Source organism: Colias eurytheme, chromosome 16 (genome assembly GCF_061535395.1).
Source record: "Colias eurytheme isolate Ceu_HAF_F1 chromosome 16, ilColEury1 Martin Lab GWU primary, whole genome shotgun sequence".
Taxonomy (NCBI): domain Eukaryota; kingdom Metazoa; phylum Arthropoda; class Insecta; order Lepidoptera; family Pieridae; genus Colias; species Colias eurytheme.
Window position 1 is genome coordinate 9,215,936 of NC_142995.1, and position 23,261 is coordinate 9,239,196.

The 23,261-nt window shown below is 32.3% G+C and overlaps 3 protein-coding genes, 3 long non-coding RNA genes and 2 other non-coding genes across 9 annotated transcripts in view; 5 read left to right on the plus strand and 3 right to left on the minus strand.

Moving 5' to 3' along the window:
• Positions 1 to 70: 70 nt before the first annotated feature.
• On the minus strand, positions 71 to 20,087 carry LOC149901999 (peroxisomal leader peptide-processing protease). 2 transcript variants are annotated; one of them, XM_090110668.1, is made up of 11 exons: positions 19,926 to 20,087; positions 8,210 to 8,567; positions 7,530 to 7,693; positions 4,910 to 5,013; positions 4,363 to 4,490; positions 3,576 to 3,742; positions 2,971 to 3,077; positions 2,194 to 2,362; positions 1,547 to 1,688; positions 805 to 968; positions 71 to 163 (listed from the first exon to the last, which is right to left on the minus strand). In XM_090110668.1, exons 2-11 carry the CDS (start codon positions 8,560 to 8,562, stop codon positions 78 to 80), a joined length of 1,584 nt encoding a protein of 527 aa, XP_089966794.1. In that variant the 5' UTR covers positions 8,563 to 8,567; positions 19,926 to 20,087; the 3' UTR covers positions 71 to 77. The 2 variants fall into 2 exon arrangements, with proteins under 2 accessions (XP_089966794.1, XP_089966795.1); XM_090110669.1 differs by lacking the exon at positions 19,926 to 20,087 and adding an exon at positions 19,587 to 19,653.
• Positions 5,527 to 7,343, plus strand: LOC149902000 (NADH dehydrogenase [ubiquinone] 1 alpha subcomplex subunit 11-like). Its single transcript, XM_090110592.1, has 5 exons — positions 5,527 to 5,613; positions 5,714 to 5,817; positions 6,175 to 6,284; positions 6,806 to 7,012; positions 7,306 to 7,343. The coding sequence occupies exons 1-5, from the start codon at positions 5,527 to 5,529 to the stop codon at positions 7,341 to 7,343; spliced, it is 546 nt and encodes a 181-aa protein (XP_089966718.1).
• The window catches only part of ITP (ion transport peptide), a 73,949-nt gene continuing 60,732 nt past the window's right edge, over positions 10,045 to 23,261 (plus strand). Inside the window, exon 1 of the mRNA XM_090110671.1 lies at positions 10,045 to 10,120. The gene's annotated coding sequence lies outside the window, so the exon portion shown is untranslated. The remainder of the gene's footprint in view (positions 10,121 to 23,261) is intronic.
• Positions 10,301 to 10,373, plus strand: TRNAV-CAC (transfer RNA valine (anticodon CAC)). Its single transcript has one exon. It is a non-coding gene; the product is annotated as a tRNA-Val (tRNA).
• TRNAY-GUA (transfer RNA tyrosine (anticodon GUA)) lies at positions 10,767 to 10,853 on the minus strand. Its single transcript is given in 2 exon segments — positions 10,767 to 10,802; positions 10,817 to 10,853. It is a non-coding gene; the product is annotated as a tRNA-Tyr (tRNA).
• LOC149902004 (uncharacterized) lies at positions 11,810 to 12,894 on the plus strand. Its single transcript, XR_016457606.1, has 2 exons — positions 11,810 to 12,387; positions 12,714 to 12,894. It is a non-coding gene; the product is annotated as an uncharacterized LOC149902004 (long non-coding RNA).
• Positions 13,300 to 14,290, minus strand: LOC149902005 (uncharacterized). The gene is made up of 3 exons (XR_016457604.1): positions 14,141 to 14,290; positions 13,819 to 13,999; positions 13,300 to 13,511 (listed from the first exon to the last, which is right to left on the minus strand). It is a non-coding gene; the product is annotated as an uncharacterized LOC149902005 (long non-coding RNA).
• On the plus strand, positions 14,449 to 15,956 carry LOC149902006 (uncharacterized). The gene is made up of 3 exons (XR_016457605.1): positions 14,449 to 14,683; positions 14,833 to 15,006; positions 15,345 to 15,956. It is a non-coding gene; the product is annotated as an uncharacterized LOC149902006 (long non-coding RNA).

Sequence of the window (23,261 nt, forward strand, 5' to 3'; positions counted from 1 at the left end):
AATGTAAAATTATAGAGTAATTTAAATATACAATGTAGTAAGAATATCAGACAGTACTTTATATAAAGTATTTTTTTTTATATTTTCGATCTGTAAGGAAGTAACCGCCATTGTGATTGAATCATCTCTCTGTTGTTTTCGATTGCTAATAATTTCTTCTCATCTGAAAATAAGAAACAAAATTATTTAATTACAAAATCAATATAAAATATGTATTTGCGTGTCATTCATCAAGAGAATTTTGCGAAAAAATGCGGAAAAAAAAATATTTTGACCATATCTGGCCTAATGAAAAAAAATCGGCATTTTAGTGACCATACGCCTGAAAAAATTATAAAAAATAGCGTGTGTGCCAAGCACACGCGTCAGAAGTGAAACTTCTTTGGCAATATTCAAAGATACCAAAATCGTCGCCATGACATGAATACGTACAACTACATACAAACTCCTTCGTAAGGATGTCACTACAGTTACACACATTGTAACAGTAATTTGGAGGGGCGCGCCATGTTATCGTAGTTTATCACTAATATCTGACTGACCGGTTGGCTTGGTTGGTAGTGGCCCTGCGAGCCAAGCCAGAGGTCGTGGGTTCGATTACCACCCGGGGCAAATATTTGTGTGATGAACATAGATGTTTGCTCTGTGTCTGGATGTTAATTATCTATATAAGTATTTATTTAAAATTATGTGTATGTTTATCAGCCATCTGGTTTCCATAACACAAGCGAAAGCTTAGTATGAGATCAGATCGTGCCGTGTGTGAAAATTGTCTTGAAATGTTTATTATTTTATTTATCTTACCTCTGTCTTCAATAAACTGCTGTAATAATTTCACAAAAGCCTTAGCAGGGACCGCCATATTGATGTATGGGAAACACGCGCCTGTTTCTGTTTTAGCGTTACTCACTATGATGCCGAGAACTCGCACTTGAGCGTTGTTTGTTATTTGAAATATTGGCCCGCCACTGTTAAATGTGAAAAATGTTTTAATAAGGTGAATAATGAAAAGCTGAAGAAAATATAAAAAAATTTAGCTGTATACAGTACAATGACCGGGGTTACCTAGATGCCGATTTGGGGAAACAGCATACGTGCATACGTTTTTATAACATCATTGACTACCTGTGCTCCGCGGTTTCAGTCACATTGCTCCGCTCCTGTTGGTCTTAGCGTAATGATATATAGCCTACAGCCTTCTTCGATAAATGGGCTATCTAACACCGAAATAATTTTTCTAATCGGACCAGTACTTCCTGAGATTATCGCGTTCAAATTCGCGTATTCGCGCTCTTCAGCTTTATAATATTAGTATAGATTAATGCATAATATAAAGTGTAGTTTGCAAAGCAAATTATAATATTTTATATCTGTTGGTCCTTCGAGCCGGATAAAAACACTTTTTAGACTATACTTAGAATGTATTTACTACATGCCTACTTATAAGGTTTAAAATTCAAGTAAATTGTGATATAATAGCGAATATAAAGAAAAATATGTTAAAAGTCTACTAAATCAATCAAAATGTATATATTAGAAACCATACCTAAACCCAGACTGCACACAACACGACGTCTGTATCAAAGATGGCGACACGTTATTAACATGGCCGCTCGTTACAGTCGGTTTGAGATCTTCTAGATTGTTCTCGTTGAAGTACGGGTAGCCAGCCGCTAGTACTGACTCGCCTGGAAGAAACTTGTTTTTGTGATAAGTCTGGTTTTAATTACTTCAAATATAAAGAGGATTTGTGCGAAAGGATAAAAAAAAAAATTATGAATACTTTTATGTGCTTTTTCTGGTTTTCAATATACAATGCTAAATTCGAGTTTGAAACCAATATCTTAATTTTTTGAATGTATAAATAAAAAAACTTAATGTAACAATTCTTTGAGGCAGACAAAAAATATTTTACTTATCAATATACATAGAACATAGAGCTAGAGCAAGAGCATTCTTTCGTGATCTTTTAGTGTAAACGATAACTCGTATTCAGTGTTGTTCAGTATTTGAACATTGCATGGAATCTTTTCGAACGCACTAGGAACAACGAAAGAATGCTCTACGCCTGTTTACATTTAAAGAATTTGACATAGTGGGATTAAATGAGCATTCGCTCGTTTGATATTTACATCAAACGAGCGAATGAGACAAAAATATGAATATGAGACAAAAATTATTTCACATAGGTACCTTTTTCCACAGCCTCATCATGAAACACAGCTGGTAATAAATGAGTCCAACACTGAGGGTTTGTAAACAATAACGCAAGATCATACGCTTTATCATCTACGTTCTTGTACCGAACTATAGCCGTCTCTTTCACACCGCGGCAGTATAGCGATACTTTGTGAGAGGCGTGCTGGAAAGAGATGGCATTATGTTTGGTTGTGTTTCTTATATCATTGTGTATTTTGTACTGTCATTGTAATTATTTATGTAATTATTGTAATTATTTGTACACTAAAGTTGCAAACACTGCCATAATATTATCATGCATGGATTTTTGTTAAAAAAAATACTACAATTTCGCGAATCTTTTTTAAAACCCAATGTTAATGTAATCCATGTAAAATGAACATGATCAAACAGCACAAAAACTTTCTGAACATAAAAAAATGTGTGCGTGTACTAATGTACACACGTAAGAAGTGAAACTTCTTTATGGCCTTATTTTTCAAAAAATTATTTACTATATGCAACTTTACAGAAATACGTTAAATCACGCGTGGTATATAAGAAAAAGATGGCGCGTAACGGAAAAATGTCACGCGTAACGAAAAAATGTTATACTAAATTTTTTCCAACCCCGATAAAGAAGTTTCACTTCAAAATATGTGTTTAAAAAAATACTAGCAATAATTTATACAAAATTATATACTACCACAAATTTGGATGAATATCTATAAATAATAAAAATGAATTATTATTAATAATAAATAAGGCAACAAAACAAAAAAAAAAACATACATTTTTAACAACATGCGCGCAAGTAACGACGAACCCGTCCCCGAGGTACACGCCCGCGCCCCACGCCGCGCCGCACCGCACCACCAGCGTCACGCGGTCGATGCGCTCTAAGATACATTGCACACTTTATAGAAAGATATCAAGTTATATGTACAACTAGCAAACCGGGCGAAATCCGTTTCGCCACCAGAGACACCTTTTCTTTGCTATATAAACTTTACGAAGCCTGAGACCATTCCAACGAATGCAAAACCGTGGAAATCGGTGCGTGCGTTCTGGAGTTATAGCGTCAGGAAGGAAAACCCGACTTATTTTTTATATTATGTAGTAGATGATAAGATATATATACAATAATATGGGTAGATGTTAGTTTTTCTTGTTTTTTTTCGAGTTGACAGAGATGGGCTATCGGCATCGCTAATGAACGATAAACGCTAATGCGATGAAACGTTAAAATAGTCTTAAATTTCTAAATGTATAATACTCGCGTAAAATCAAACACTAGAAAATACTATCTCGTATCTGCACCACACCACACGGCTCACCCAAAAAAATACAAAAAAAAAAACATTTTATTTTGTAATTAGGTAATATATCGTATATACCCAGTATGTCGCTGTGCAGCGGCGAGGGCGCCGCTCGTGGCGCGGCGGCGGGCGGCACGCGCAGCTTGGCCGCCAGCACCGAGCGCAGCGGCGCCGCCAGCGTCAGCCCGACCCACTCGCCGCGCCACCACGACACGCTGCACACCACTGCGCCTACCAGCTCCCTCCTGCGATAACAATATATATGACTAGCTGCTCCGCGCGGTTTCACCCCCGTGGCTCCACTCCTATTGGTCGTAGCGTGATGATACATAGCCTTTAACCTTCCTGGATAAATGGGCTATCTCACAGCGAAAGAATTTTTCAAATCGAACCAATAGTTCCCGAGATTAGCGCGTTCAAACAAACAAATAAACTATTCAGCTTTATATATTAGTATAGATAATGTACTTATAACGATCAAAAAAACACATTTAAAAAAACTTTCAAAAGTGTGTTTTAATTGTTTGCCTGTCACAAAAATCATTCAACAATACATTGCGACCTGAAAGAATTACCTATTATTTATTCAATTAGACTTCTTTAAGCAATTTTGAAACGTTATTACATATTTTTAACATTTACCACCGATTCAGAAAGCAGTATCTTCGGAGAAGAACCAGCAAGAAACTTCATATTACAAAGAACACATGTCAGAAGTGGAACTTCTTTCCATGCTACGTTCGCCGTTTCTGCTGCCCAGCTTCGTGACGGTAGTATTTTTATACGTATAATTTCACCCACATGCACCGAAAGAAGTTTAATTAAAAAAAAAAACTAATACGTTTATAATTACATGGGTACTTACGTAGGCCCATCAGTGAACACGGGCCCACCCTCCGATCCCAACGCAGTCGCTGCGTCAGTTAGCAACAAAGATGGCCGCTTGCCGACCACGCCGCACACTGAGCCGCGCGTCACTGCGTTTAGAAACACCTGCAATTATTGTGTGCTATAGATACATATTTTAAATTGAATAAATAATGTTTGGAAATTATTATTCGATGTTTGATTCTGACTCTCTATTTGAATACTTTATGCTTCTTCATTCTTTATGAATGTTATTATATAATGAAGATCAACCGCAGATCTATGTTATAAATATGCTATGTTGAATGCAATTTTACCAGGAGTAAATAAGTACAAGTTAAAAAAGGAAAAGAAATAAGTACCGTAAATTAATCAAATTAAATTTTATTTTGATTTTAAGTATAAATGGCAATGCATCTTCACTTAGTTTTGGACCCACTGTTTTACATAACATAATTATAAATCATGTAACAACTTACTGGATAAATAAATTTATTTCATCTAAAAAAAAACAGATGATGTTCTGATTTAATTTCTGTTCTTACCTCACATCCAAACGGTGTGGAATGAACTTGTATATTCGTCCCCCGTTCTGGTGGCAGTCGGACCAAATCTAGAAGCTCTGATAAAGGCCTTAGAAACTTAAATCCTGTAACATTTAAATTATAACGCTATATTATTTTGTGCCAACTTTGTGCCAACATCATTACGTTTATCATTGTTTAAAATTACTATTAAGTACTAAAAAGAGAGGTCGAGTTTGAAATTGAGGTCTCAGTTTTCCATAGCGAAGTAGCCATTCATAGTTGTTGGAAAATAATCTTCTATCAAGTCTTTTAAAATATAAGTAGAGACGTAGAGGTAGAGTGGTTCTATACATACGCCTTTTTTGGCTTTCCTCTTTCTATTACTAACTTTAGATCACAAATTACCGGCTAATTGTAAACGCTTATGAGTGACCAAAAATCTGCATATGACACGAAACCCTATTTTACGTAAGTTTTTGTTCATGAAAATAAAGACTGTAGACTAATAAGAAAACTCTTTGATGTATAAACCTATTTTATTGTGTATCATTTATTTTTAAACGCGTCAAGCGTCAATCTGACAGAAAATTATGATAAATAAAATTCATTAAATTTTCCCAATTATTTATTAAATAATGTCCTGTGAATGTAAACAAGTAAAAACAAATCGTAACTACTACCGATATTATGATTCGCCGGAGGGATGTGATGTTTTCAAAAAGGTAAACGTTATCTACTTATAGACGATAGACGGCGGGAAGCAACTTTGTTTTTCACTTTGTAATGATTATAGTAGATAATTTGATTATTGTTCATATTTAGATGATGGCATCAGCTCGAATCGGGGCAACGGCCGGTGTACTCATATCGACACAAGATGTACTGCTGTACTCTCATGCTGTAGGTCTGGGACCTATTCTTAGGAGGTGATGATCTTTCAAAAAAGCACCAGTTATTTTTTAAGTGAACCGCTTGAATAGACTTATTAACATAATTTTAATTGGTGGATAAATTATAAGTATTAAAGCGAAAAATTTTAGTGGAAACTGACTTATCACACACGATCGAGTCTTAAATAATATGTTAGAGGTTAAAAACGGACAGATTAACGAAATCGTACATTTCAATTAATGATAACTTATGGAAGGCTAAGAGTAACTTCAGCTTATATCTTGACTGGCGATGACTTTTCTGTAATGCTAGGTAGTTTATTAAACAAGAGGTCTTCGACTTTTTCGAAATTCATTATAAAAATATTATTTTAATATCGACGTCTGTTTCAGATATATGTACCACACTGCACCTTTGGCTCTGATGGGCGCTACGTTTGCTGCCGTGGCTAACACCGTGTATCAGTACAGAAAAGTAGACGACCAATGGAATTATTTTTTAGGTATCAATTTTAAATTATAATATTTGTAATATTTGTAAATGTATTTTGGCCTCAATGGCTTTTAGCTCATAGAGACCTTATTCGGTTTGTAATTTTTTTGATCATAATTAGGTATTGAGGATATAATACTTTTTCTTCGCTCCTATTTTCTGTTGAACGAAAATTCATACTGTGTAAAGAGAACGTCTTCTTTCCCCTGCCTATTTTACTTAGTACAACCATACGTGACCTATTTCTAGAACTCCCTAAACATTCGAGGAAATCCTATAATAATATTATAAATATGAAAGTTTGTGAGGATGGATGTATGTGTGTGTGTATGTTTGTTACTCTTTCACGCAAATACTACAGAAACGATTGAAATAAAATTTAGCACACATATAGAAGGTAACTTGGATTAACTCATGGGATAGGTTTTATCCCGTTAATCCCACGGGAACGGGAACCATGCGGGTTTTTCTTTGAAAACGCGGGCGAAACCGCGGGCGGAAAGTATTATTAAAGCTGGTGGATATTTTCAGGTGGCTTCGCATGTGGTCCCATACTAGCTGTATACTTGGGCTCCTACCACGCCGTACTACTGGGTGGCCTTGCTCTGGGCACGCTAGCGACAGCCAAGAAGGAATGCTTGCTGAACGGGATTGACTTCTTCCCTCATATATATAGTCACATGCGCACTGTTAACCATTGGAGAATGGACTATTCGCTCACTAAGGATCCTCTTGAAGGTATAATAGCACCTATTGGGTCGGGATAGAGTTCTATTTTGAACGTGGTTATAAACAATGATGGAGGACATTCAGTATTTATTTTATTGAAAGGTTTTTTTTAATATAAGTATACTTGAAGTGCTTCTCAGGCTACATTATTATATGTCCTCTATAAACAAATAATTTTTAAAATTGATTTAAAAAGTTTATACGTAAGACAACATTTATATTTTACGCCGAATTATTAAAAAGTTGTTCAATCAAGGAAATCCTAACAGAGGTATAAAACAAGGAATGATTTTCTTTTCCAGAAATGCAACGCACTTGCGACCAGGGGAAAAAGAAGTGAATTATTTATATATGTATGAAAAATTAATAATAAATATTGATTATGATTATTGAAAGCAGTTCTCATTTTCACTTAGTTTGTAAAGAACCAATCATATCGGTTGAAGCGATACTATTGGTTATTTATTTCTTGCCGAAGCATGCGTGACTCACATTTAACCCAATCTAAATAAACTACAATAACTACCAGTATTATCGCACTCCAAGTCAATAAGCACGAACACAGAGAGCAGAGCCTTGCCGAGCTGCGTCTGTCGTTCCACGTCACCGTCTCGATGGCCAATCGTCCAGCTGTATAGAATGTCGTCCACGCACCGGTCTAGTATGGGACACTGCCAGAGGTGGCATATTCTGAAACAGGACATCTATTCTTAGATAATAGAAATAGTACTACCATAGTAGTAATGGAGGCTCTTATTGTCGGAGGCCAAGATTAACTTTAGGTCCCTTGTAGTAATGAAACATATTTTAGCACGCAGTACCTATAGTATAGTTTACCAAAATGTATAAAAAGATAAGGAAATGGTGTTCGTAGCTTGCAAAACATTACGCATTACGGGTTTGGAAAAGTTTTATTAAAAAAAATATGTACCTGCATTGAAAAAATAAATAAAAACACTGATGTAAAAACAAAACAAAATTAAAAACATTAGTAATACAATTTCGTCTATAAATCTGTTTTCCCGAAACGCATTACGCAAGTTTCATTTCCACTACATGTACGAAAATATTCATTCTACACAAATTCTACATAAAGATACTATACTTTGGTAAATGTTAAAAATACTTATGTAATGACGATTCGAAAGTGCTACTAAAAGTAGTCTAATTGAATAAATAAATGTTTAAGTTTGAGTTTGAGTTTACCTGCCGGTCATTACGCGCGCCTGATAACTGCTATGCTCAAAGTCAGTATCGATATCCAAGTTCCTCTCTCTACTCAGCCTCTCCACTCCTTCATACACATTAGACCCTTTCGATTTGCCCTTTTCACACGTCACATAGATTTCTGGCAATGTATTATAAAACTCGTCATTTACTATAGGCTTTCCTCTGGCTTCTTTTATAATTTTCGCCTGTTTTAAAGGAGAGAGAATTGATCCATGTGTGAGAACCCAGCGGTTGGAATATTTGATACCAGATGCTGCGACTGTCAGAATATTGGCTAGTTCTCCATCATCAGAGTAGTTGTATGTCACCATCACACCTTCTACCGCCATTTTTGCTGGAACAATCGATTTTGAACTTTAAGTCAAGACGTTAGAGTTGTATTTGATGATATTGGTTTATGATGACGTCAAAGGGAACTTTTTATGCAGCTGGATTTTTTGTTAACGTTACATGTAACGAAATGCTAGTGAATGAAATAATGTATTTTTGTTAGCTTATATTTATTGTTGCCTATATTTATCCAAATCGGTTCAATGTATCATTTCGTAAACATTTCTCGGACAAATATTTATTTAATATTTTGCGCATTTTGTTCGCGTCAAAACAATATATAAGCATTATCGAATATTTTATAGTAAATATTATTATTTGCATACCTCAATTTACTCGTATGTGGTCTACGAATTAATCATAAAACATAATAAAGTGACAGGTACAATTATACCGGGAATCAGAAGAATTTTGTGTACAAAAATGTACATGCCTTGATATTGTTTAAGCTTGGTCATAGCTTGGTGCACCGATAAATGCTTGATAAGATTACATTACTAAAGAAAACTATATCTACCTATAAATTACTGATCTACATAGACGTTGAGTTTGTACCTTTCGTTTATAGCGCTAATCCCAGAAACTGCTTAACCAATTATTTAAGTATAATATTTGTGTTGAATAGTCCTTTTATCGGGAAAATCCAATTTAATATTACATAACCAATAGGAGCAAAGTAGCAGCGGAAGAAAAAGTTGCAAAAGAGCAAAAACATTATTCTTGAGTTTCATTTTAGAGTTTTTTAGCTCAATAGGAAAAAATACGGAACCCTTATAGGATCACTTTATATTCTATCTAAAATGTCTAGTCTATCTCTATGACAAAATTAAGCTTTATCGGCAATCGACTGTTTTGGCATACAAACCAATGATTTAATTATTGTGTCCTGTGGTTTTACGCACCCAACCACAGAGTATCATCAACCACAGACTACAGAGAGAGTTAAATCCGTTGTAATAAATTTATACATACTAGCTCTTGCTACTGAGATCAAAGGACTTTTCACAGGCGATTTAGTAGTTCCAAAGAATACTGTAGGCAAACAAACAAACTTCAACTTTATGATACAAGTTCTAAAATACAACCTCTCGGTTAAATATGACTACACACAATTGTGGCCAATTTGCCATTTGTTCTGCTATAGAAATAAATTATATGAGAGCGTTCACACTAAATATAGAATCGCAATACAGACTTATTTATAGAACACGCTACTTTTACATTACTTTATGCCTTTGAGTGATTTAAACGGCATATGGAACGAAATGGGCAATGTATTACGTACACCGAGGCAATTGAAAAAAGATGATAACATGAAATTATATGAATATAGGGCGGCACAAATTAGTACCATAACCACACCCTCGGGATGAAATGTAATGAGCTTTATTCAGCGGGTGGTCAATGGGATCGTAATTTGTTCTAGTATATAAGACAAGATGGCGGAACACCGTCAAAAGTTTGCTTCGCGCCATCACACAGGGCGACCATTTCCCGCGCTTTTTCTTTCAAAGCATTGTGTTTTCTGTTTTGCCTGCTATTTTCTCTGTTTCCGAGGTAAGTAATAAGTTTTAATATTATTCACGCGTTTAAGCTTTGAAAATAGTCTTCAGGATAGGTAGTAAGAATTTGGTAAAAACTGCAAGATATTTTTTAAAATATCCATAAAAATACTTTTTTTTTATAAAATGGTTCGTGACTTAGAAATAGTATTAAAATTTCACTTCACTATTATAAGTTTCCGTAGTGTAGCGGTTATCACGTGTGCTTCACACGCACAAGGTCCCCGGTTCGATCCCGGGCGGAAACAGTGTTTTTGTTTTTTATACATATAATATATATTTTTTTTAATATTCATAAATCCAAGAATATAAATTATATATTTCATTATTTAATATCTTGTCCATGAAATTCCATAAATATGCAGTGTACATAAATTGTAATTTACTAATAATTTACCATTGAGTTACTACTACGTACTATGTACATAGAAATTCAATGTAATTTACCTAAAATTTACATCATTATATTTTATGTGCAATTTCACAACATAAAATATGAAAAAAATCAAAAATGAATTTAAATAAATATTATGAGAAGAAAAACATATCTTGTGTAGTGTTTGACTATTTGTATAACGTAATTATTGTTGTGGTGCATATTTCAATTGGAATTAAAAAAGAAAAAAAAATAACAAAAAGATTCCTTCGAGCCGGATTTGAACCAGCGACCTATGGATATCTTCAATTAACACTACAGTCCACCGCTCTACCAACTGAGCTATCGAAGGTTGGAAGACAATCTCCAAATTAACAATCTTATTCAAGATACATAATTATATACATTACACAATATTTAATTACTAGGTTACGTATACTTTTGTAAGAAAAAAATATTTATTCTTAAAACACATATAACGTTATCATAATTGAAGTTTGTTCTTTATTAAAGTTTTTTTTTTTAATAGAATAACTTTCCTCCCAGATAATAAATGTTATTCAAAACAAATTGTCATACGCAAATAAAATAATCAATAAATTATGTTTCATTGACCTTAAAAATATAATTTTGATAAAATTTATATTATTTCAGTCTATAATATAACGATTATTTCATATAATTTCAAATCATAAGTATGTAATAACTAATAACAATATTTTCCTCAAATGCTCATTCCTATTATGTTTTAGAAGTCAAATGATATCATAATTAAAGATTTTAACGAATAATTATGTTATATTTCATAGATTATTTTCGATTATTACTATATTAATAGAAATTAATGCGATACGTTCAATTTATTCATTTTTTATCATAGAACAAATAAAAAGGCAGTAATAAGAGTTTAGATGGCCAACCGATTGTAGATTCCGTGCGATAAGATTAAATGGAATAGAATAGATCAAGTTTTTCCATGGTGTTGATGTGTATTTATTAAATTATGTAGGCAACACACAAATGTTTTACCATATTACTTTGATATTCATTTAATACTGACTAATCGAAATATCTGCGATACCCTATAATTTCTTAATCCTATTATTAGTCTATCAATTGCATCAGATTGTGACCTAGATCTATGAACCTGGTCTTTATCACTCAAATACAATGTTTAAAGCCTTAACACGATAACTGGTCATAACTAGCTCGTAACCTCGGCATGTGTGTATTTGGGTGACTAAATAACAATAATGTTGTATCTGTCTGTTATCAGTTACAAGGATCACTTTTAATGCTTGCAACGATGGGGGTAACCGGCACCTTTAGAATAACAGTCTTATTATGGGTACGTTTTGTTGCGTTCACAAAATAATCTTACTTTTTTGGCACCGGGACCTTCTAAAACATATGAAAACCAATTGCAACAAGACTGTTTCGAGCGGTTTCGAGACGTCAATCGAAAAATTGGAACCGGCACGCTCTCTTTGACATTTAGCATTCTTGTTATAATGTCAATAATGACAGTTTTAAGCAATTTTAGTGAAGTTGTAAATATGGAACTTTTATAACATTATTTTGAATATTATTAAAAGAATACACATCAAATTTAAGTGAAACGTATGTAGTTGGAAATCTATTTAATAAATGAAGCTTTTAAAGAAGATAATACATTTATTATATTAAAAATGCAAAATTAACATAACTACATCGGGTTGTTCCAAGAAAAGGCTTCAAACCTTTTGATTTAAGAAGAATCGTGTAAATAATTTATTATTGCGAAGTGCGCAATCATCACGAGTCTCTATGAGATATGGGGGCAGCATATGAACAATCTTAAAATACAATTATAACCTACAGATTTATCTGTGTAAGATAAAAGTAATGTAAGTACCATACCCAATGCAAATCTTAAGAGTATATTTAAAAATACGTTTGTTTATGTACACATTCTCCACTTGTTATTTCTCTATATATAATAAAATGCAACCCTACTTATTCTCTAAACATAAATTTTATCTAATACCTACTTAATGTAAATCTATAAAAGATTGTTTATTATTTCTTCTTGATTCAATATATTTTATCATGTTATATTATTTATATAATAAAACACTTAAAAGTAAATCTACACTCAAATGCACTACCCATATTATACTTATGTTAGGGATCTCATTTAATTTTGAGAAGTAATACCATTATTTATTTCCAGGTTCTACAATCAATTCCGAGCACTAGGGATAAGATTACCCAGCGTAACCACATGGAAGCATTGATAGTATTCAAGAAACTATAAAGTGCCAGCGCAACATGAATATATTTTTTTCAATAGGAAGCAATATCATGCTTTAAATGTATTAGTGCAATTAAAAACATATTTTATAAATCCAAAATCTTTATTTAGTCCTTTTTATTTATTCATTGACAAAACATTTGCTCCTTTACTTCTCTTGATAACATTTATATATATATAAAAATGTAATAAAACATGGAATTATTTGAAAATAGATTCAATTCTATTTTGATTAAATATTAATTAAAAACAATTAGGTATATTACTCAAATCCAAATTTGTAAGTAAATAGCATATTAAAAAGACCCTTGATTAAAAAAATAAAGTCTTATTTATAATACCAGCCTTTAAAACTTAAAATGCAATAAACAAAAACTTTATATTTACATCACAATGAATAATTCCTGCACTTATAGTTTAATGGTATTTATATTTTTATTTTAAATTTAAATCAATTATTGTATTTGCATAATATAGAGTAGATAAATAATTCAAAAACTTGCAGTACTTATGTATACTTTTAATTTCATTTTTACTTAAAATGAAAACAATGTAGGTACTATATTAAGGTACAATTAAATTTTTACATTTTCTTTGAATATTTTAAGTGTAGACATGGTGGCGCCTCCCCCAACTTGAAGTTCTCACTACCACATGATCATCTCCCAAGCCGGTACTTCCTTGTTCAATGTTTGGGCAAGCCGGCAATCAACACAACTGTGAAAGATAAATTGGATTTAAACTGATTCTTTGTTGCTTTAAAATTTAATAAGTACATTTAATATGTTTACTTTTATTATTAAAGGGCTTGTCATGGTGTATGTAATTTAAGATGTTTTTTTAAACAATGTCGGTATAGTTTGTTAAATAATAAATACTTTATTTGTTAATCATTTTTCAAGTATTTTAACATTTTAGTTGTTTATCTTGCAATTCTTAATATCGTATTAAAAAAAAAGTTAAATATAAGTAGCTTCTAACCAAACATAGATAGGTTTGCTTATAAATTAATATAAATATTTACTTTTGACCAGCTGCTCTAGTTTTTGTGAACTCCCAAATCATTTGCACTTAAACTTTCAGCAGAGAATTCTATCAACTTCGTCTCATCATAACTTTTACCTCGTTGGGAGTTATTCATGTACCTATCTTTGTCTTTGTAATTTCGGGGTCAGGGAGCTTCGCGCACTCTGCACAATGTTCTGCTGTAAGTTAAATAAAAATTACTTCAATTAAGTAACAATAATCAAAACAGACGAAATCATGCAAAAACCAAAACTTTATTCGTAAAAATATATCTCTGTAGTCTGTTATCATAAATCGTCCTTACTCGTACTTTAACTTACCTTGCTATTTCAATATTGCTTTTTCGCACTTTCCCATTTATCCAAAGATGAGATTCACATATTTAAGTTTAAGTTTATCTGAAATTTTAGATAATAAAAAAAAACGATCGATTTTATTATCTAAATGAGGACAGTGACATGACATTTTGATTTTTGACGTTTAATGTTCGATACAAATCATTACGACTTGGCCTAAAAGCCTCGTAGCCAAGCCATTAATCTTAAAAAAATAGACAAAACTTCGGAATTCATTCGCTCTTTGGACCAACTTTGGACATTGTAGGCAATCGTATAGTAATCATGTTGAAAAGGCTCCCGGTAACAAAATAAAGTAAGATTATTTTGTGAACTCAACAAAACAAGGTTGTTATTATAAAAATGGCGGTGATTGAAAATTAAACGTCAAAAATCCAAATGTCATAATCACTGTCCTCGTATTTTTATCTAAAATTTGGATAAATCAAATTGAAAAATTGCGAAAGATAAGTAATATGCATTCAAGAATGCATGAAAGAGGCATGAAAGAGCAATTGAAATAGCAAGGTAAGATAATATACGAGTAATAAATATATCTAAAACATTGGACGATTTATGATAACACAGATATATTTTTACGAATAAAGTATTGGTTTTTGCATGATTTCGTCTGTTTTGATTATTGTTAATTGAAGTAATTTTTATTTAACTTGCAGCAGAACATTGTGCAGAGTGCGCGAAGCTCCTTGACCCTGAAGTTACAAAGACAAAGGTACATAAATAACTCCCAACGAGTTAAAAGTTATGCTGAGACGAAGTTGATAGAATTCTCTGAAAGTATAAGTGCAAATGATTTGGGAGTTCACAAAAACTAGAGCAGCTGGTCAAAAGTAAATATTTATATTAATTTATAAGCAAACCTATCTATGTTTGGTTAGAAGCTACTTATATTAAAAGTTTTCTAAGGCATTGTACCTACACATTTAAGTTTTTTTAATACAATATTAAGAATTGCAAGATAAACAACTAAAACGTTGAAATACTTGAAAAATTATTAACAATTAATAAGGTATTTAACAAACCATACCGACATTGTTTAAAAAACTTCTTTTTAGACGTTTACATACACCATGACAAGCCCTTTAATAATAAAAGTAAACATATTAAATGTACTTATTAAATTTTAAAGCAACAAAGAATCAGTTTAAGTCCAATTTATCTTTCACAGTTGTGTTGATTGCCGGCTTGCCCAAACATTGAACAAGGAAGTACCGGCTTGGGAGATGATCATGTGGTAGTGAGAACTTCAAGTTGGGGGAGGCGCCACCATGTCTACACTTAAAATATTCATATTTGTATCATACATCTGAAAATGTAAAAATTTAATTGTACCTTAATATAGTACCTACATTGTTTTCATTTTAAGTTTAATAAAAATGAAATTAAAAGTACACATAAGTACTGCAAGTTTTTAAATTATTTATCTTCTCTTTATTATGCAAATACAATAATTGATTTAAATTTAAAATAAAAATATAAATACCATTAATCTATTAGTGTAGGAATTATTCATTGTGATGTAAATATAAAGTTTTTGTTTATTGCATTTTAAGTTTTAAAGGCTGGTACTATAAATAAAACTTAATTTTTTTTAATCAAGGGTGTTTTTAATATGCTATTTACTTACAAATTTGGATTTGAGTTATATAATATATCTACCTAATTGTTTTTAATAAATATTTAAGCTAAATAGAATTGAATCTAATTTCGAATACTTCCATGTTTTATCACTTTTTTTTATATAAATGATATCAAGAGAAGTAAAGGAGCAAATGATTTGTCAATAAATAAATAAAAAGGACTAAATAAAGATTTTGGATTTATAAATGTTTTTTATTGCACTTAAACATTTAAAGTATGATATTGCTTCCTATTGAAAAAAATATATTCATGTTGCGCTGGCACTATGGCTTCTTGAATACTATCAATGCTTCCATGTGGTTACTCTGGGTAATCTTATTCCTAGTGCTCGGAATTGATTGTAGAATCTGGAAATAAATAATGGTTTTATTTCTCAAAATTAAATGAGATCCTTAACAACAGATTACATAAGTATAATATGGGTAGTGTATTTGAGTGTAGATTTACTTTTATAGTCTTATATTCTATATAGGTAAATAATAACATGATAAAATATATTGAATCATGAAGAAATAATAAACAATCTTTTATAGATTTACATTAAGTATTAGATAAAATTTATGTTTAGGGAATAAGTAGAGTTGCATTTTATTATACAGAGAAAAAACAAGTGGAGAATGTGTACTTATACAGACGTATTTTTAAATAGATTTGCATTGGGTATGGTACTTACATTATATGGTACTTACACAGATAAATCTGTAGGTTATATTGTATTTTCAAATTGTTCATATGATGCCCCCATATCTCATAGGGACTCGTGATGATTACGCACTTATTTACTATTTAGGTACACGATTCTTCTTAAATCAAAAGGTTTGAAGCCTTTTCTTCGAACAAGCCGATGTAAAGTTCTATTATTATCTGATAACTGTCAAATTGTCAAATAGATCGCAGTTCGCACCGGTCCCAATAATTGAGTGAACTATTACGAGTGACGTCATCAAAATTGCTACAAAAACAAAATCAGTTTAACGCTGCAACAAGCTTGCGTTAAGGGTGTCACGGTACGAAAAGACATAGTAATGTTATAATAAGCTTGCTATAAGAGATGCCGGTTACCCCCCTTATCATTTAGAAGCAGAAATAGAAAATGTTTTAATCAAGAGCCTGCGGTATCATTGTAAAATGGGTTACCTTCTATTCCAGTAAAATTTATTTCATGGTATTTGGTACACTAGCTACTGTTAGGCTCTGTGCGGTGGGCCGTGGGAATAAGTAGATAAAAGAGTATTCTCTGTAGTCTATTCTAAATAGGTTCACGTCTAAAAAAGGAATTGTAAGAATTAACTGGAGTGATTAAAATAAAAATACAATTTATATATAGGTACCTACTATATTAAAGTCTATAGCTTCGGACAATCTGAGTGATGAGAATATTTGCAAAGAGCAGGTGATTATAAATTATTTATTTACGTGTTTTAAGTTTAATAATAGCATAATAAAAATTATGTGCTGCCATCCAATACTAATTGGTGGTGAAACGCCCACGTCGCGCAAAAGGTCAAAATTTTATCAAACTTTAGAACAATGAAATATTGCAGTAAATGAACTTAATTAACTTCTATTAACATACACAGATAAGATTATAATACATTGAGGAAAATTCAGAAATGTATCTTATATTCAACACACATTTGCTAATTATTATTTATTTATAATGATTTTGATAATTATCGATACTTATCCAAAGTCTATTTTCTATTATTACTATTTATTAGGTAATTATATGAATTGAATACCTCGTTTTATGGCGCTACTTCTAAAGATTTGCCAAATTTACTTTTCATATACCCTTTATGTAAAGGGTATTTGTATCAAGTGGTAAGAGGAGTAAGTAGAATAAAATAAACTGACAAATGCTACGGATGAAACGTAAAACTCAGTAAAACTAGACGAATCTGGACATAAGAATTAATAAGCCTTCACAGTCCATGCTCGACATATCGTACCTGTCATATTAAACTATTTTGTAAATTAATAATACTTTTAAAGTTGACCTCATCCATCAGTTGCTCCTATCCTTGATTTGGACCGTAACAAATCGTCTTTAGTTCCGTTACATCCGATTCTTATTTCATCGCCATTATAGTGTTACCATTGCTAGTAGACGCATCATCTTTTTATGTCATCGTTGGTTAAATCCAGAGTTTGTTACGGGGTTTCATACGGGGAGTTTTATTGAATGCTACACGTAACAACTATCTTTTTCCTGAGACGAACTAGTACTATAATTTTTATGACTACGCTAAACCAGTATGAACAAATATCACTTGTTTTCCTCAAAAGCCCCTTGTTATTGTTTTTAAAAGGATACCGAAACGATAGTGACATCATCATACTCCGTTAATAAGTAACTTTTATAGATGACAAACATATATGAAAAATATTTATACTAATAACAAATCCATAATAGAGATCCTCAGTTCTCTTGACTTTTCTTTATTCGAACGCTTCGCTATTGGATTTAACTTTATTGATCTTATATAGACACCATTAAACGATTATTTCGTATAGGTTCCAGTACGAATTAGGTACGAAAGAAAGAAAGAAACCAAGCTATGATGTAAAATAAAACATAGCTTGGTTTCTTTCACCTAATTGTCTCTCGATAACTGTTGTCTTCCTTTCCCAAACCACCAGTATCACACATTCCCTTAGTTCCTGTGTGAAACAACGACGGATATGGCTGGCTTCAGCTTCGCTACTTAACTGTCCAATTGAACAAACGAGCGTGAGTAACACAGGATCCGGTCCCGTGACTTTATTAAATCCCATAATTGTTTTATTTTCGTTTATTTTTTGGACTATTTTGAAAATGGAATCAGGCGATTGAAATTTAAAATGCAAAACACAGTTATACACAAATCAACAAACTGAATCATCAAAACAAGCAATTTGTCATTCTTAAATTTCTCCTGATTTAGTTTTCCATTCTATAACCCGTGTCCCAGTTACTTGCTGGCCAAATTTCAATACTTACACCGTACACGTATATATCGTACACGGCAATTTAAGGAGACAGGCGATACGATAAACCCACGACAATACAATAATGGTCGCTCTTTTGCCTAATGGGTCGTATCCTGTACGGCCGAAGCGCAGTCCAGTCAATGCTAAGAGTCCGTTTCTTTCGCTCCCATGCGCATTTACGGTCAATTCCAGAAACAAAAATCCTCGGTTATCCAATTCTGCGTTCGTGCCGCATTTTATTGCTCACATCCTCGCGTGGGCCGTCCACTGATCATTTCAACGACCGAAACAACAACGAACGATGCGCTCCCGTGGTAATAGATAACGAAACGTGTTTCTTCCATCTTGTTTCACTTGACTTTCGTGGGGATGCAGTGTTAGTGAATGTTCAAAGAGATATTCTTGTGTGCATTGCAACGGATATGCCTGCGTACCGTCTGGCGCCGAGTGTGAAGAAAAAGAAGCAATCGACTTCATTGTTAAGTCACTCGAGTTCTATACATTTGATGCGATAACGTTTTAGGTGAGTTGTGTTTGAGTTTATGAATAGCTTTTCATAACCGTTTACCGTACCCATGAGGAATTGTTTCTTACTTGTCATGTTAAAAAAGTGTAACACCTTTACTTAAATGGACTAACGTAGCTCTTTTACTAATAAAGTTTTATGGGATTTAAGAATTCATAAACTTGTACGAAAATAATTAAATTGTTTAAAAAAATGTTTTTAAACCCTACCTATCTTTAATTTGAATATTTTATGTTCATAATGTAAGAAATAAAAAACAAATAATATTACCTCTGTCCGTAAAGTGAAATATTATGGTACACCTACTGCTTCAAAGGAATGATCGATGAATGATATAAAACTACGCATACTATCAACAAACGACGTAATGTTAATGTTTTGTGTAAAGTATGCATTTGTAATCTGGAATCAAGCAGTTCTAATCCACAAAACAGAATAAATAACTAATTAACACATGACAATTGACATTATCATTAAACCCAGTACTAACTAGAATATTAAGAGAAATCAAGTGTAAACTTTGACCCATTTAAAGTTGCAAAATTAAAGAAAAAAATCACACATTCAATGATAATAATGTTTTATCCAAAACATAAAAATGTCATTTACCTTATGAACTTGTTTGTTTACTTTTTGAGGTTATAAATCCGAAAAAGTTAACTTCACTAAAAATACGCACACACCGTACAAGTATAAGCTAAACACTAAACACATTATACTGCCATTTACTACATTGTACTATTATTTTTGTTCAAAATATTAAGTATAAATAATTATGACCTGCTGATATCAGCTGTTGAACTTTGTTGCACAGTGAACTATGCTCAGGAACTATGTATTTCTGTTTACTACTTCTGACTTCTGAGTTCCTTCTCTGCTTAGAACAGATATTAGCTTGTCATTTGTCAATTCATCCAATAGCCAACCAATACCACAACGTAATACCACGTTCAACCGCTAGATAGCGCTTATATAAATTTTGAACTATTATTTTTCATGTTGCAAAATTATTGAAACTTAAAAAAAATATGAAAAGGAAAATAAATTAAAGAATGAAAGCCAGCAAGACATTTTATAGAGGTCATAGTTATTGCGCAATAAATTTACCGCTGCTGGATCAATAATCAATTACAGTTAATTAATTATTGTTTTGTTTAGAAAATTGGTCAGTTTCGTATAAAACAAACTCCAAATAATTATTCTGATAATTAAAGAACCCGTATAAATATTATTGCTTTAATTGGTGTTTCGATAGTCGTTACAGGAGGTAAAATTCCAAAACGATTTATTCAATTTCGTTTAGGTATTTCGAAACAGTTTGATTGGTAATTTTCAATGTTTAGATGACTAATTGATAAGTATGACTATAAGTATGTAGTCTATAGACTAATTGATAATATAACTATAAGTATGTACTTAGTTGATACTACAATATTATATCGTTGTCCGGCAAGTTGTTATCCGCAGCTTCGCCTGCAAAATGAAATGTACAAATAAAAAACAGAATTTCGTGAAAATTTGTTCTAAGAAATTAAGTGTCTAATTAAAAAAAATCGGATGACCCAGATAAAAAAAAGCCGCGCGAATGCCTTTTCTTTTAAAAATAATGGAAATAAATTATGGAGTTGTTTAGGAAATGAAAGGACTTTTCTTTTTTAAATCTTCTTAGTTAATAACTCCGAAAGAGTTATTAATAAAAACGAAATATCTTCCATCTTTATCAACTTAATATTTTGTTCTATATACTACTTCCTAAATATTTTTCTAGACATACTTACCTAAATCTAGAAATTATTTTTCACCGTTTTAACGTTTTAACTTAGACTAGTAACTTCTATTAGGAAACTATCGATAAATAATATGTAATTATCTGTAACATTTAGGTGTTCAAATTTTTAGGTTAGCTATTTATCAAATTGAAGAATAGAATATGCTCTTGAATAGAGCACAATAGCAATACTGTTAGAAGAGGATATCATAAGATTTATCGGTCGTTGTCGACTGAGGAACTCTCACAGGGAACTCTATTGCAGGATTTTACCATAATATACAAAACTTCAATCATGTATCTATAGTCTATTAAATAATAAATTTCTTTCGTAGCTAATAAACATACGTGAAGTCTCAATTGTGACTAAAAAAAACTAATAAGATATTATTTTATACTCTGCAAAATATATTTTTTTTGTATTACAAATTAAAAGTTTCCACTGATTAAGCAATTATGTTGTATCTAAGAAAAACGTTATAATATTTAGCAAAAATATTTCAATACATAATTCAATTGAAATTATAAATTGCGATAATTATCATCAATTTAATATAACATCGTAGGAAACTTACAAGTCATCAAATTTCCATGAAAGAATGCAATGGAAACGGAGGAATAAAATAATCGTCACGTAGTAAATAGAGTAATTATTTTCGATTTAGTAGTATTGTGGAAAACCACTTCGTTGTCGCACAAAGATCAAACACGGATAGATGAATCATAGCCAGGGACGTCACTATGGGCCCTAAGCGAGATAGGGCTCTATCAATAAAATTATGAAAAACTAGTTGTAACCATTGTTGCAACTACTTTTAGGGGCCATTGAAAACCAGCGCTGTGCCGTGTGCGTGAATAACTATAGATACAATATTTAGCTGGGTTGGATGCTCCTTTTCAAGAAAACTTTGGTATTATCTATACTAATATTATAAAGAGGAAAAGTTTGTAAGTATGTATGTATGTATGTATGTATGGTTTTCACGTAAAAACTACTGGACCGATTTCAAAAATTCTTTCACCATTAGAAAGCTGCATCTTTACTGAGCAACATAGGCTATATTGCATTTTCAAAAAAATTAGAGATCCTTACCAAAAATGCAATAATGTAACCCAAGGTGTAAAAAAATCCTCAATAAAACTTCTGTCATCGCGTGCGCTGCGGAATCTATTGAAGATAGAACAAAAAAATGTTCTATTGTATTATAGAATGGATCAATATCTACAAGAAAGTCCGCGATACCATATGTCCATCTTCAGTAGTTATGTTACTACAACAACTTTTTTACGTTTTCAAAGTAAATAGAAGTGCCGACAGTAATCAAACCATGTTATCCATACACATATATTAATCCTTATCCCATTAAATGATGTTTTATTATAGACTGTTTCAATACCAGCAAAATACTTTTTAAATGAAAAGAATTGGATACTCCATTCAAAAGATATAACGAATTTTTAAAAGTGTCAATCTACAGAAAATAGTAGGTATACTGTTCGAGCAGGCCGTAGTGCGGGGGTCACGGAGGAATTCTACCAATATGCGTCTTGACGGAACACAGTGGGGTTTTGGTCGGTAGGAATCCGACATAACCCACGGCCCCTCCCCCGGAGGCCGTGGGTATCTATGAAAGATTTCCCCACTAAAACAAAAAAAAAAAAAAAAGGCCGTAGTGCGGGACGGGGTAAAGGTGATTTTCATGTGATTAAAAATTAAACCTATAGTCCGACCTATAGTAGACTTTTCACTGTAACAATATCGCTATCTATGCGGGTGAAACCGCAGGGCATTGCTAGTACTTTAATAAAGTTATAACATAAATTTGCCAGTCAGTTCAATTCAAGGAAATAAGAGGTCATAATACGGCCCCAGGTTTATGGTAGTTTATTTAAAGGAGGGCATGAAGAAATAATTTATTGATAGAGGAAACTAAAGGAAAAGACTAGGTTTTAAGGTCAGGATTTCGACCAAAGACTCCAGTCATCGTATGAAACAAACTACATACTCATAAAATAGACCTCTGTCGCGTCTGTCTGTCAGTTTGCGAAAAACTTTAAACGTGCTGCATGCTGCATCCATTTTCATTTTTATTTCACTCATGATTGGTTCTCGAGAAGATTTTAGTGTGATTGGTTAAGTCTATATACAATGCGAGCGAAACCGCGGGCGGAGTGCT